Source organism: Oncorhynchus clarkii, chromosome 20 (genome assembly GCF_045791955.1).
Source record: "Oncorhynchus clarkii lewisi isolate Uvic-CL-2024 chromosome 20, UVic_Ocla_1.0, whole genome shotgun sequence".
Lineage (NCBI taxonomy): Eukaryota > Metazoa > Chordata > Actinopteri > Salmoniformes > Salmonidae > Oncorhynchus > Oncorhynchus clarkii.
This window is the reverse complement of record NC_092166.1, coordinates 43,838,321-43,854,820: the sequence shown is the minus strand read 5'-3', so window position 1 is coordinate 43,854,820 and position 16,500 is coordinate 43,838,321. Positions and strand designations below refer to the sequence as shown.

The 16,500-nt window shown below is 40.4% G+C and overlaps 1 protein-coding gene across 1 annotated transcript in view; it reads left to right on the top strand.

Moving 5' to 3' along the window:
* Positions 1–4,325, top strand: part of LOC139376388 (uncharacterized) — a 46,412-nt gene extending 42,087 nt beyond the window's left edge. Inside the window, exon 7 of the mRNA XM_071118929.1 lies at positions 4,189–4,325. Within this exon, the coding sequence (XP_070975030.1) occupies positions 4,189–4,220 (32 nt within the window). The 3' untranslated portion in view covers positions 4,221–4,325. The remainder of the gene's footprint in view (positions 1–4,188) is intronic.
* Positions 4,326–16,500: the final 12,175 nt, after the last annotated feature.

The following is a 16,500-nucleotide window of genomic DNA, read 5'->3' as shown; positions in this document are numbered from 1 at the left end:
ACTGCTCTAGAGGAGATCTGCATGGAGGAATGGGCCAAAATACCAGCAACAGTGTGTGAAAACCTTGTGAAGACTTACAGAAAACGTTTGACCTCTGTCATTGCCAACAAAGGGTATATGACAAAGTATTGAGAAACTTTTGTTATTGACCAAATACTTATTTTCCACCATAATTTGCAAATAAATTCATATGATAAATTACAGGCCTCATCTTTTTAAGTGGGAGAACTTGCACACTTGGTGGCTGACTAAATACTTTTTTGCCCCGCTGTAGATTCTTTTGTACCTGTTTCTTCAGCATCTTCACAAGTTCCTTTTGCTGTTCTGGGATTGATTTGCACTTTTCACACCAAAGTACGTTCATCTCTAGGAGACAGAATGCCTCTCATTCCTGAGCGGTATGACGGCTGCGATGTCCGATGGTGTTTATACTTGTGTACTATTGTTTGTACAGATGAACGTGGTACCTTCAGGCGTTTTGGAAATTGCTCCCAAGGATGAACCAGACTTTCTAAGGTCTTGGCTGATATCTTTTGATTTTCCCACGATGTCAAGCAAAGAGGCACTAAGTTGGAAGGTAGGCCTTGAAATTCATCCATAGGGACACCTCCAATTGACTCAAATGATGTCAATTAGCCTATCAGAAGCTTCTAAAGCCATGACTTAATTTTCTGGAAATTTCCAAGCTGTTTAAGGGCGCAGTCAAGGGGCTGGTGACGCTTTAGTGGGTCTCTGACCACATTTATCTTTCTGTTTTGGCTGCGTATAGGCTACTTACAGTAGGCCCATAAAACAGTTGGGGGTATAGGGTTGGACTGTTTTGTCATGATAGGACAATAAATCAAAATATATTAATTTATTATTAAATGTATATCCCATATCTGCACAAAATTGAAGGTGATCTCACAACCCCTGCTCGCAGACAAACATGGGCTCTGGGATTTGCATCCACTTTTTTTTCTCACTCAAAGCCACATTTTTTCCAAACACAAAAACACACACCACCTTCCATCACAATTCAACCGCACATACCCACATACTGTGTCCTCTGTTTGCTGTGTTTTTATCCCTACAATTAGTACTTTTGTGTTCCAGTTCCTTATATTTTAGGATGTATTATTTTGTTACCCTTCTGATGCTGTCTTATCTAATTATAAAATACTATAAATAGAAAGTGGAATACTAATTATTTTACAGCATTCTCTGTCTTGTGGTGTAGTTGTGGTTTATTTATTTTTCAATTGTTGTATTTTATTTTGATATTACAATCCCTAACGTGGATATTATTGGGTGTTCCATTTTTTGACTTCTCTATGGGAACTTAGTCATATTTAGGATAGCTAGGATAGTCTTGGTGTCTCGGAACATTTAGTTATCAATAATCAGTTTATAGGAGAGCTGCAAGTTTTTTTTGTGTTTAAAAAAAAAAGATATCTATTCTCTTTGCGCTGTTCTGCAATTTCCTTCTGGTACGGATCATTCGTGCTAGCGAGTCTTTCACCCAGTTTTTTAAACTTTTTTATCTTTGAAGAATGCAAATCTGCCAACAATTGGGCGCTCATCCTCTGTCCAAACGGTGTACATGTTCGAGTTGGATTTTGTCGACAGCATCGCCTGGGATCTGTAGCGCTGTCAGAATGATTTCACCACAATTTCAGGATCTTCGCTCTCATTTTGTTTGATACCAGTAAGTACCAGATTCTCTGATAGATCTAGTCTGTATGTCAAGTAAGGCTTCTCGCAGAAACATTTTCTCCTTTTTAAGTTAACCTCCATTTCAATCTTATTGACTAACGTTTTAGCTTGTTTGTTTCTCCGTTGTCGCAGCTTTTTCGTCACTCATCGCGAGGCTTGCCTTCAATTCTTTTTTTATATCTTTACGGACTCATTCAAGTATGCCAAGTTGATCATTTATCGACTTTAACAGATTGGTTTCCACCCTTGCCATTCCCGGTGGTGAAAATCATAAATCGTCTGTGTCCGTCAGACACATTTTCGTTTGGGGTTGGGTTCTCTGTTTACTCCGTCATGTTTGGATGTTTTGTTTTTTGGTAATATTGGTGTATAAATGTGTCTAGCCTAATTTATTTTTTGTGGTGTTATCCAGATTGAAGACCCATGAGTATATGGAGTTGAAGTACTAAAATTTAGTCAGACTTTTTTTCTTTTTTCTTGAAGCGATCCGCACCTCTGTTCAGTCCGCCATTTTACCTGGCCCAGACTACCTGATTTACAGTCCTTCATTTCTGTCTTTTATCAAATAAAACAAACCTGTTTTTGCTTTGTCATTATGGGGTATTTGTGTGTAGATTTTTATTTTATTCAATCCAATTTAGAATAAGGCTGTAACGTAAGAAAATATGGAAAAAAGGAAGGGGTCGGAATACTTTCGATTGCGCTGTATACATTTAAGTCAGGTTATTGATTTATAGACCTAATTAAGTTGGGTTTTGCGCTCAATATTCTTAGACAATTACACTAAGCTCTATTTGCACAGGAGTAGTAATACTACTGAACGTTGGTAATGAAATTCAGACGGAATTAGTTTTTCCAAACTGCCTCCTGTAATTCATTTTTATTTTTTTATTTTTATTTTTTATAAATTGGCAGTTATCCCAAGTTTCTAAACCATACCAAACCATCGTAGGTACAGTGTCGCTATAATATTTGAATTGAGGAAGTGTGATCATAAACATTATGATATTGTAGGATCGCAATTGAATTCCCCCCCAGCCTTCAGATGTGAGCTAAACAGTGCACTTGAGATGCGTTGCAAAAGTGAACTTTATCATTTCCAAACGTATAGGTCAGTTGTATGCTGCTTTGCTATCAATCAAGGGCGCAATATTTAACTGATGCATTTCGCAATATTCAATTTATTTACACAAAACATATGAACAAAAGTATTCACTGTTGAAGTTGATCCATGTAGGCCCTTCATATATAGCCTATGCGCAGCACTTCGTTCAATTTATCTAATCAGTTCTTGTTTTCGTGCCTGAAATGTCAGCAAAACTGTCAAACAGACATTTCTCTCAAAACACTGGGATGTCGATTCGCACGGGACTACTATTATCAGAGGACCTTGGAGTTGGTTATTCTGTCTGGAATTGTTACTCTTGCCATGTACAAATTACTGACGTTTTGTGCTTGTGCACATAATTACATTACACGACCACCCCCAGTAAAACTAATCCTAGGCCTAGTTCTATGTGTAATCAGGTGTGTTCTTAGTCAAGGTTGATGGGAGCACTCCAAACAAAAGACAATTTAATAAATTGACAACTCATAAATGGAATGAAATAAACCAAAACTTGTTTCTCACAAATGTAGCCTAGGTTGTGCGTTCTGCAAACATGTCCACTCCTACATTGACAATGGTAAGATTGTCATAATATGATTTGAATGCATTAACAGAAATAACCTTAACCAAACAGACATTTTAGATTAGAATTTATATGGTAAATGTACTGCTGGTGATACGGTCATCCATGTGGCCGCCACAATGGGAGTCTACTGAGACAGGTGTGAATCAGGCAGGTGTCTTGTGTGGCGTAAAATATATATTTTCCACTGCTCAACTGAACTCTTGATCGACCAAATGGGGTCAGCCCTAAATGAAAGTCATCTGTTCCCGGATGAATAACAATGAAAATAATTGTCTTTCAAATGAAAAGCACAATGTGTCCGCTTTGTACAGACACATGAACACTGAAATTGTAAATGACTTACAAAAGTACAGTTCAAATCAACTGTTTTCAGACGAGTTCATTGGAAAGTTGTGTTCAGTTATTCATTTTTTGGGCAGACAATCATCTCCGTTGTCATTCATTTGGGAACAGATGACTCCCATTGAAAAAGCATTGGCTCCATCCAAAATACTCGACACAAAATTCCAATACATTTGACTTGACAATGATGTAGTACATCATATATGATTTTAATCCGTGTTCATGTGTCTGTGGCCGTACTCTTTTAGAGGTAAACCAATAAAAATCTGGATTCTCAGATCATTTGGGGAAAAAATTGCTAACTGGTATGTCCTGCAGGACTACAATTCCATTTAGTCGCAGTCAGGACGTGGAGCAAGTGTTTTGATGTCACATTGCTAATGGCTGTAAGTTGTATTGAAGTCTCATTTCAGGTAATTTAATCTAACTTTTTGACTTTGACTAAAATTTATTCCAGAGCTATGTAATCGTGACAGGATGGATTTGTAAAGGAAGACACACAAATGGAATGGATTGCACAGATGAATGGAATAAGTAACAGATTCAAATGAAATTGTTTCACTTTTAAGATTTAATAAAGATTTGATATACCTATTGGTTGTTTTTCTTTTAGGTTTAGAAGAGGACATACACTGAGCATACCAAACATTAGGAACACTGTCCTAACATAGTCCCCCCCCAATAGGCCTCCATTGTCATTTTGTCGGTGAATGGACTCTACAAGGTGTCAAACGTTTGACCGGGATGCTGGCCCATGTTAACTCCATTGCGTCCCACAGTTGTCAGGTTGGCTGAATGTCCTTTGGCTGGTGGACCGTTGTTGATACACATGGGTAAGTGTTTAGCGTGACAAACACAGCATTTTGACATAACGGTGCACTTGGCACCAACTCACATACCCTTTTAAAAAGCTCTTGAATCCTTTTTCATGCCCATTCACCGTCACATACAATCCATGTCTCAAGGCTTAAACATCCTTTTTTAACCAGTCGTCTCCCCTCCATCTACACTGATTTTAAAGTGGATTAAATAAGGGATCATAGCTTTCACCTGGTCACTGTCATGGAAAGAGCAGGTGCCCTTAATGTTTTGTACATTCAGTGTATATTGTCGGTTTTCCAGACCCAGATAAAGCTTAGTCCTGGAATAAGTGATTTCCGTGGAGAATTTCCATTGCGAGTGCTTGTTAGTCCAGGACTAGGCTTAATGAGGGGGCGGCAGGTAGCCTAGTGGTTAGAGGTAGATCGAATTCCTGAGGTGACAAGGTAAAGATCTGTCATTCTGCTCCTGAACAAGGCAGTTAACCCACTGTTCCTAGGCCGTCATTGTAAATCAGAATTTGTTCATAACTGACTTGCCTAGTTAAATAAAGGTAAAATAAATAAATATTAAACAAATGAGTCTCCAAAACCGTCCCATAAGTGTTTTCTAGTAGTTAAATGGAGGTTCAGCTCCATGGACAACATCTAACCAGTTTGGACTATTGATTACCCCCAAACTGGATCACCAGTGGTTATTAGCAAGATGTGGTGATTGTGACAAGTACCGTGTGAATATACTGGTCCCGTTCCAGGCTGATTTTATTTTTCAGTCCTGCTGCATGAAGCAACCTAAGGTTGCATGAAACGTTGTGAATGTACACAGGCATGAGGTTGATATGTGGTTAGCTAATATGTAAACCCTTATCCAGGCGTTGTGATTTCTGGAAGGAGATTGCAATGTAGGGGATGATTTACCTCTTGGAACTAAAACTAAAATAAGTGGAGAATTTCAGGGTCTATAAATTATGCATGGTTGAATAGTCTGGAATACTGGTTGAAAAGAGTCTGGAATACTGTTGAAGGAATGCACCTCTTTCATGAGGAAATTGCTCGCATACTTTTGCTGGCATACTTACTGTCCCCAATTTATGCAGTTCTCTGTTTTTTTGTCCACTACCTGTAGGTCATAGACTACAATGTAGTGAGGTCTGGTTGAGTTATGATCACTCAATGGGGTCTATCTACAAAAGGAAGCTGGAGAATGGAGATGTAATCAGTGGATGTTCCCAAATCGCCCCCTAACCCCTTGGCGCTGTAACCCTTCGTCTCTGCCGATCTGTATGGTGGAAGCTTTACCATTGCACTGCTTATAGCTAACGAGACCATACAGATCTGCAAATATCAAGTGACTTGACTTGGAGCGATTTTTGGGACCAGCGTGTGTTAGAGCATCTAGATTCTCCTACATGGTAATGGTGGTCCAGTTCATGATTAACCAATCGTGTAAATTGGTTATATGCTGTCCACAGTTCTGAATCCTAGTATTGCAGGTAAAAAATTATATAATCTACACATGCATAGGGGGTAGGGGACTATTTTGAAATGGGCATCCAAGATCCAACAGAGTAGGGCACACCTGAAACGTGCCTGAGGGATGTAACGGCAGTGTTACTTGATTACAGTCCTGAGTTCACCTCAGAGGCCTACACTTAATTATTTTTTGACTTTTGGGTTAGCAAGATCTTGATTGAGCAAGAGCATTCTTGTAGAATAGGATATATTCCTACTGAATTGTCCAAATTAAATCCATGAATGTTAAATATTTAGAATGTTGCAAGCATTGTGTTATAGTGGGTGTATTAATTTCCACAATAATGCTGTTTTTAAACCAATACAGGTATCTCAAATGAAGCGTAACCTTTACTCGGCCATTTTCACTTGTACCTATGACCCCCATGAAATGGGATTGTCACTAATTGCCACAAAATCATACTGTTCGCATACTCAACCAATCAGATTAATGAGTATGATTAAGTATGAGATTAATGAGTATGCCGACCTACTTGCCGGGGTTGATAAGACATGCATTTTATTTTTTGTCTTGTTCAATTAAAGTGTGCAAGCTTAACATGAAGTTTGCCCTTACTCATGCTATAGTTACTTGTCCTAACCCAAAATAGGTTTACTCCAATAGCTGCATTGTTTTTAAAATTGCATGGAGATGAACTGATATCTTGATTTTTAGATTTTCATTTGAAAAATACCACAGTTTCACTGAAATTTTGTGTTTTGAAATTGGCATATTTTAGGCATATTTTCAAGAACTTTGATGCATTCTGACTTCAAAACATGAATATGAAATATGCTTATTCTTGTTAGGAGAATGCAGAGTTTACATTCTGTCAGAACATGTTATTGTTAGATATTAGGTATCCAGTGGAAAGAAGGGCCACAGTCTGGTTTCAGTTGTTTGGTTGTAATTTGAAATACTTGCTACACCAGAAGTTAATGGATATGTGTAGGAGGAATGTATATTGTGGAGGTTGTGGAGGGAAAAGCAATCACATGCTTTCGGTCACTGATAAGGGTGGATAGCTGTTGATTAGTGCGTAATGGGGGCCGAGGTCAGGTCACATGTAGGGAGAAGTTTATTACCCATATCACTTAACTTCCTGCCTAGCAACAGATGTATTGGCTCTCCAGATGTGTGAGGAGACTCGGCATAGGAGGAAGTTATAAATATATGTGCTTGTGTAAACATGTTTTTCTTATGCAGCTGTGTGACCCAGTGGGTGAATAAACTTGGTTTGAGCTTTACTGGTCGTCGGTGAGTTTACTATGTTTATTTCGAACCTAACAGTTGGTGCTGCGAGCGGGGTTCACCACAATTTACAATGGAACTACGGAGTCCAAATCAGTGGAAAAGGAGCTGGCACCAGAAACAAGGTAGGCAAAGTAGGCTGAACAATTAAAGGATACGGACCTAGAAAAGCCTGAGTTAATTTAGTAGGCCCACTGTATATACTAGGTTAGACTGGAGCACAGCGTGTTCAGGAGGGTTTAGCCCCCTTAATAGGTTAGATTAGGGGTTGGAGTCTTAAGTGTCTGTAGTATACAGTTGAAATCGGAAGTTTACAAACACTTAGGTTGACGTAATTAAAACTCGTTTTTCAGCCACTCCACACATTTCTTGTTAGCAAACTATAGTTTTGGCAAGTCGGTTAGGACATCTACTTTGTGCATGACACAAGTAATATTTCCAGCAATTGTTTAGACAGATTATTTCACTTATATCTGTATCTGTATCTCAATTCCAGTGGGTCAGAAGTTTACATACACTAAATTGACTGCCTTTAAAAAGCTTGGGAAATTCCAGAAAATGTCATGGCTTTAGAAGCGTCTGATAGGCTAATGGACATAATTTGAGTCAATTGGAGGTGTACCTGTGGATGTATTTCAAGGCCTACCTTCAATTGCAGTGCCTCTTTGCTTAACATCATGGGAAAATCAAAAGAAATCAGACCAGAAAATTGTAGACCTCCACAAGTCTGGTTCATCCTTGGGAGGAATTTCGAAATGCCTGAAGGTACCACGTTCATCTGTACAAACAATAGTACGCAAGTATAAGCGCCATGGGACCGCGCAGCCGTCATACCGTTCAGGAAGGAGACGCGTTCTGTCTCCAAGAGATGAACGTTCATTTGGTGCAAAAAGTCCAACTCAATCACAGAACCACAGCAAAGGACCTTGTGAAGATGCTGGAGGAAACGGGTACAAAGTGTCTATATCCACAGTAAAACGAGTCCTATATCGACATAACCTGAAAGGCAAGGAAGAAGGCACTCCTCCAAAACCGCCATCAAAAAGCCAGACTACGGTTTGCAATTGCACATGGGGACGAAGATCATACTTTTGGGAGAAATGTCCTCTGGTCTGATGAAACAAAAATAGAACTGTTTGGCCATAATGACCATCATTATGTTTGGAGGAAAAGGGGGGATGCTTGCAAGCTGAAAACCATCCCAACCATGAAGCACGGGGGTGGCATGTTGTGTGGGTGCTTTGCTGCAGGAGGGTCTGGTGCAGTACACAAAATAGATGGCATGAGCAAGGAGAATTATGTGGATACATTGAAGCCAGTGAGGAAGTCTAAGCTTGGTCGCAAATGGGTCTTCCAAATGGACAATGAAGTTGTGGCAAAATGGTTTAAGGACAACAAAGTCAAGGTATTGGAGTGGCCATCACAAAGCCCTGACCTCAATCCTATGGAATATTTGTTGGCAGAACTGAGTGTGCACGTGCAAGGAAGCCTACAAACCAGACTCTGTTACATCAGCTCTGTCATGAGGAATGGGCCAAAATCCACCCGACTTATTGTGGGAAGCTTGTGGAAGGCTACCCGAAACGTTTGGCCCAAGTTAAACAATTTTAAAGGAAATACACTCTACATTCTGACATTTCACATTCTTAAAATAAAGTGGTGATCCTAACTGACCTAAGACAGGGCATTTTTACAAGGATTAACACTGTGTATAGTGATATTATTGAATAGCTCGTAGGAGAGGAAGGACGGCTAACTGCACAATATATCAAATCAAATTTTATTAATTGCATGCGCCGAATACAACACCTTACAGTGAAATGCTTACTTACAAGCCCCTAACCAACAATGCAGTTTAAAGAGGAATAAATAAAAGTAACAAGTAGTAAAAGAGCAGCAGTAAAATAACAATCTATAACAATAACTACAGTGGGGCAAAAAAGTCTTTAGTCAGCCACCAATTGTGCAAGTTCTCCCACTGTAATTTTCATAATAGGTACACTTCAACTATGACTGCCAAAATGAGAAAAAAAAATCCAGAAAATCACATTGTAGGATTTTTTAAATATATTTATTTGCAAATTATGGTGGAAAATAAGTATTTGGTCACCTACAAACAAGCAAGATTTCTGGCTCTCACAGACCTGTAACTTCTTTAAGAGGCTCCTCTATCCTCCACTCATTACCTGTATTAATGGCACCTGTTTGAACTTGTTATCAGTATAAAAGACACGTGTCCACAACCTCAGTCACACTCCAAACTCCACTATGGCCAAGACCAAAGAGCTGTCAAAGGACACCAGAAACAAAATTGTAGACCTGCACCAGGCTGGGAAGACTGAATCTGCAATAGGTAAGCAGCTTGGTTTGAAGAAGAAATAAACTGTGGGAGCAATTATTAGGAAATGGAAGACATACAAGACCACTGATAATCTCCCTCGATCTGGGGCTCCACGCGAGATCTCACCCCGTGGGGTCAAAATGATCACAAGAACGGTGAGCAAAAATCCCAGAACCACACGGGGTGACCTAGTAAATGACCTGCAGAGAGCTGGGACCAAAGTAACAAAGCCTACCATCAGTAACACACTACGCCGCCAGGGACTCAAATCCTGCAGTGCCAGTACATGTCCAGGCCCGTCTGAAGTTTGCTAGAGAGCATTTGGATGATCCAGAAGAAGATTGGGAGAATGTCATATGGTTAGATGAAACCAAAATATAACTTTTTGGTAAAAACTCAACTCGTCGTGTTTGGAGGACAACGAATGCTGAGTTGCATCCAAAGAACACCATACCTACTGTGAAGCATGGGGGTGGAAACATCATGCTTTGGGGCTGTTTTTCTGCAAAGGGACCAGGACGACTGATCCGTGTAAAGGAAAGAATGAATGGGGCCATGTATCGTGAGATTGAGTGAAACCTCCTTCCATCAGCAAGGGCATTGAAGATGAAACGTGGCTGTGTCTTTCAGCATGGTAATGATCCCAAACACACCGCCCGGGCAACGAAGGAGTGGCTTCGTAAGAAGCATTTCAAGGTCCTGGAGTGGCCTAGCCAGTCTCCAGATCTCAACCCCATAGCAAATCTTCGGAGGGAGTTGAAAGTCTGTGTTGCCCAGCAACAGCCCCAAAACATCACTGCTCTAGAGGAGATCTGCATGGAGGAATGTGGGCCGAAATACCAGCAACAGTGTGTGAAAACCTTGTGAAGACTTACAGAAAACGTTTGACCTCTGTCATTGCCAACAAAGGGTATATAACAAAGTATTAAACTTTTGTTATTGACCAAATACTTATTTTCCACCATAATTTGCAAATAAATTCATAAAAAATCCTACAATGTGATTGTCTGGATTTTTTTCTCATTTTGTCTGTCATAGTTGAAGTGTACCTATGATGAAAATTACAGGTCTCATCTTTTTAAGTGGGAGAACTTGCACAATTGGTGCTGACTAAATACGTTTTTGCCACACTCTATATACAGGGAGTACTGGTACAGAGCCAATGTGCAGTAGCACTGGTTAATCGAGGTAATGTACATGTAGGTAGAGTTATTAGTGACTATGCATAGATAATAACAGAGTAGCAGCGGTGTAAAGGGGGGGGGGGACAATGCAAATAGTCTGGGTAGCCATTTGATTAGATATTCAGGAGTCTTACGGCTTGGGGGTAGAAGTTGTTTAGAAGCCTCTTGGCCCAGTGATGTACTGGGCCGTACGTACTACCCTCTGTAGTGCCTTGCGGTCGGAGGCCGAGCTGTTGCCATATCAGGCAGTGATGCAACCAGCTCTCCATGGTGCAGCTGTAGAACCTTTTGAGTATCTGAGGACCCATGCCAAATCTTTTCAGTCTCCTGAGGGGTAATAGGTTTTTCGCAACGGTCTTGGTGTGCTTTGACCATGTTAGTTTGTTGGTGATATGGACACCAAGGAACTTGAATCTCTCAACCTGCCCCACTACAGCCCCATTGAGAATGGGGGCGTGCTCGGTCCTTTTCCTGTAGTCCACAATCATCTCCTTTGTCTTGATCACGTTGAGAGAGAGGTTGTTGTCCTGGCAAGTCTCTGACCTCCTCCCTATAGACTGTCTCATCATTGTTGGTGATCAGGCCTAGCACTGTTGTGTCATTGGCAAACTTATTGTGGTGCTGGCCATGCAGTCATGAGGGAAAAGTAGGCACAGGAGGGAACTGAGCACGCACCCCTGAGGAGCCCCTATGTTGAGGATCAAAGTGGCGGATGTGTTGTTACCTACCCTTACCACCCGGGGGCGGCCCATCAAGAAGTCCAGGATCCAGTTGCAGAGAGAGGTGTTTAGTCCCAGGGTCCTTAGCTCATTGATGAGCTTTGAGGGCACTATGGTGTTGAACCCTGAGCTGTAGTCAATGAATAGTATTCTCACATAGGTGTTCCTTTTGTTCAGGTGGGAAAGGGCAGTGTGGAGTGCAATAGAGATTGCATCATCTGTTAGGGTGGTATGCAAATTGGAGTGGGTCTAGGGTTTCTGGGATAATGGTGTTGTAAGCCATGACCAGCCATTTCAAAGCACTTCATGGCTATAGACGTGGGTGCTACGGGGTCGGTAGTTATTTTTGGCAGTTTACCTTAGTCCCTGTGCCCAAGAACACTATGGTGGTCTGATTTAAACATGTTGGTATTACAGAATCGGACAGGGAGAGGTTGTAAATGTTTTTACTCCATTTATTTAGAACCTAATAACTTCCACTCTGTTAATAGTTAATGTATTAAACATATTGAGTTGAACATGTTTTTGTTAAGTTTGACTCTGTGTTATGTTCAAATTACGTGAAATAAAAGTTAATTTACTCTAAGGGTACTCGATTGGTGGAACGAACCACGCACATTCCTCCCTCCTCCTGCCCTACGCTCCCTGCAAACAAGGTATCTCATGCCACACTCTGTTAGGAAAACAGTTTTTTGCATGTCCACCTGTGAAAGGGTGTGAGACTCTTTTGGTTGGTAGGGTGTCCATGGCCTTCTCAGCTTTTTTCCTTGAGGAAAACATACTGCCGCCTTGTACATTTCAGCAGCCTATTTCTCTTTAGCTTTTGTTATTCTGTCTTTCCTCTTATGGCATTTATATGTCTTTGGGCCCACAACTTGAAAAGGGAACACCATTGAATGGGTGACTGGTGCTCTCCAATCTGAGTTTTTTTTCCCCCCTGCCAAAGTCTGCATCTGTTGAATTTTAAGAATATGGTATATTACTATTAGAATGAAAGGCTTGTAAGTGTGGAGGACAAGTTCCCGTAATTAGATTTAAGTTCATAAATAAATACACACATGGTGTATTCAGACCCCGTAACCTTATGTTACGTTACAGCCTTATTCTAAAATGAATTTAATTGTATTTTTTCCCCTCATCATTCTACACACAACACCCAATAATGACAAAGCAAAAACAGGTTTTTAGAAATGTTTGCAAATTTAAAACAAAAACAAATATCACATTTTAGTTAAGTATTCAGACCCTTTACTCAGTTCTTTGTTGAAGCACCTTTGGCACCGAATACAGTGGCAGGGACATTCAGAGACTTGTCCCGAAGCTAATTCTGCATTGTCTTGGCTGTGTATTTCGGGTTTGTTGTCCTGTTGGAAGGTGAACCTTCACCCCAGTCTGAGGTCCTGAGCGCTCTGGAGCAGGATTTCATCAAGGATTTCTCTGTACTTTGCTCCATTCAGCTTTCCCTCGATCCTGACTAGTCTCCCAGTCCCTGCCACTGGAAAAACATCTCCACAGCATGATGCTGCCACCACCATGCTTCACCTTTGGGATTGTGCCAGGTTTCTGTTTATTTCAAATTTGCTAACATTTCAAAAAAAAACTATTTACACTTTGTCATTATGCGGTATTGTGTGTAGATTGAGGGGGGGGGGACAATTTAATTCATTTTAGAATAAAGCTGTAGCGTAACAAAATGTGGAAAAAGTCAAGGGGTCTGAGTACTTTCCGAATGTGCTGTAAATGGATGTAGGAGAGAAACTCATTCTGATTGGATGGGGCTGGCTCCCCAATGGGTGGGCCTTCTAAGGGCCTTGGCTGTGTACTTAGGTTTGTTGTCCTGATGGAAGGTGAACCTTCACCCCAGTCTGGGGTCCTGAGTGCACTGGAGGAGGTTATCATCAAGGAGCTCGCTATACTTTGCTCTATACTTTGCTCTGTTCATCTTTGCCTCGATCCTAACTGGTCTCCCAGTCCCTCCCGCTGCAAAACATCCCCACAGCATGACGCTTCCACCACCATGCTGAGAGTCCTTTAGGTTCCTTTTGGCAAACTCCAAGCAGGCTATCGTGTGCCTTTTACTGAGGAGTGGTTTCCTTCTGGCCACTCTACCAAAAAGGCCTGATTGGTGGAGTGCTGCAGAGATGGTTGTCCTTCTGGAAGGTTCTCCCATCTCCACATAGGAACACTGGCGCTATGTCAGAGTGACCATCGGTTCTTGGTCACCTCTCTGACCAAGGCCCTTCTCCCCCGATTGCTCAGTTTGGCTGGGCGGCCAGCGCTAGGAAGAATCTTGGTGGTTTCAAACTTCTTCCATTTAAGAATAATGGAGGCCGCTGTGTTCTTGGGAACCTTCAATGTTGTAGAAATGTTTTGTTACCCTTCCCCAGATCTGTGCCTCGACACAATCCTGTCTCTGATCTCTACGGACAATTCCTTCAACCTCGTGGCTTGGTTTTTGCTCTGAAATGCACTGTCAACTGTGGGACCTTATATAGACAGCTGTGTGTGTGCCTTTCCAAATCATATCCAATCAATTGAATTTACCATGGGTGGACTACAATCAAGTGGTAGAAACATCTCAAGGATGATCAATGGAAACAGATGCACCTGAGGTCAATTTCTAGTCTCATGGCAAAGGGTCTGAATTACTTAGGTGAATAAGGTATTTCTGTTTATTTTCTTTTGCTAAAAATCTGTTTTCGCTTTGTGTGTAGATTGAGGATTTTTAAAAATGTAATCCCGTTTTAGAATAAGGCTGTAACGCAACAATGTGGAAAAGGTCAAGGGGCCTAAATACTTTCCGAATGCACTGTATACATATTTCACATTGTGTGCTGAAGGCATGGGTTTATTTTTTACACTGTCACACACACGAGCTGAAATGAAGGGGGATGCATAACTACTTTTCACTGAAGGTGAGAAACGAGGTACAGCATAGAACTTCGATTGAAGACTTAAAATCATGCCTGACAAGACCAATGAAATCATAACGGTATCCTATTACTGTGTGGATACAGGAGTAGCCTATTCTTCAATAATGTAACTATGTGCTAGTATTATTTATCTAATTGATAAATACAATTTTAAGTGTGGATGGGTACGATACTTAATTCAATGATTACCAGGTAGATACAGGAGTAGCCTATAGTCTACAATAACGTCATTGAATGTGCTTTAGTATAATTTATTTTATTGATGAATGAAATTGTAAATGGGGATGGGTAGGCTACTTCATTCAGTAAATACTGGATGTCTTGCTATCTCTGGGAGCATGTTCATGAAGGCTTTTCAGCTGTTGAACTATGGCAATGTCTAATTTCTAAATCGAGCTTTGTTTTTGTCAAGATGTGATTTGTATTAATGTATTTTTATTTAACCTTCAATTAACTTCACTGCAGCTGTTCAACCCACCACGCCCACTGCTCTCCCTCCACAAACACATCCTTTTCTCCTGTTCAACAAATTTGCCGGCACACTGAAAATGACTCTACTTACATACTCCTGTGGCCATCTCATTGAAACATGATCCACCCCAAGGCCTCAGCTGGACAGCTAGAATGAGAGAAATGTAAACAAGATGCTACAGTAGTGTGTGCGTACATAGAGTTCCAAGAAAATACATGTGTGATGTCCCTATGTATCAATGTTGAAATGCAATAAATGGAAGATGGCAAAGGAGATAGTGATGTGAGTGAGAGCATATGAAAATGAGGACCCCTTGGGATCTAAAATGAGTGTGGGGTGCCCTCGTGTCTCATTTTTATCCGTTTGAGGATGCTAGTCTGATGCTAGCTAGGTTCCAGGTTGAAGTATTTTTGGTTCCAGTAAGAACCCTGTTGGGTTCCAAATTGAACCCTCTGTGGAATGGAACCCTAAAGGGTTCTAACTAGACACAAGGGGTTCTACGTGGAACCAAACAGGGTTTTATGGGGACAGCAGAAGAATCCTTTTAGGTTCTAGATAGCACCTTTTTTTCTGAATGTAGGGCTATATTGCAGTGTTGGTTCTGTGGTTTTCAGTTTTTTTTTTTTTTTTTTACAGAAATTTTGGTGGTTAAAATAACCAACAATACTGTGAAACAGCTCCACTTTTAGCACATATTTGCAAGCCGGCAAAGTAGCCTTCTACTGTATGCATGCTGATGCATGTGTGATCACTCAATATTGACAGGACTGACAAAAAAATACATGCTCAATGCAATCAAGAAATGTACAAAACAATGAAGAAATTGACAAAAGTTGTAAATGTTATGAAATAAAACAAAACTTGTTGATCAAGTGTAGCAGTTTGAATTTCATTAACATAAATTACCATAAATTAACATTGTAGATTATTTAAAAAAACAGCATTAACGGTTCACATTTACTGGTGGGGATATAACAGGCCATGAGCATCTCTAGAGGATCTAGCAAGATAGCGAATCATTGCATCAACGACAGTATGACTACAGTATAATGGACATGTGTCAAACTTGCATTATTACGCAATTATTAAGAGACTAGATACAAATAGCTAATCCTGGCGACCAGTGTTCTAGCATTAATTTATTGAGGCAAGCAGATCAGCGACGTCAAGGTGGTACCCACGAATATGCTATGTGTATAGTGTAAATAACTACCAATAGACCTACTAAATTATAAGTGTTTAGTTCATCAAATAACTGTAAAACAAGGAATGCAGTTACTCCATTCAACTAATAGGATGCATTAGTCATGAAACAATTTACAGAAACAATTAGTGTACATGAAATGTATGATACATTAAAGAATAACACAGAGTAGCCTATATGACTATTACCATTAGGTTAAAACAATTCAATGTCTTTTAACCAAATTCAAGCAGAAAATCATGCCCACCTGAGTTAGCATTTCTTTGCACTGTACTAGTGAAAACAAAAGACAGGAAAACATGGCCAGATTCTAATCTAATCAACTCAATTTAAA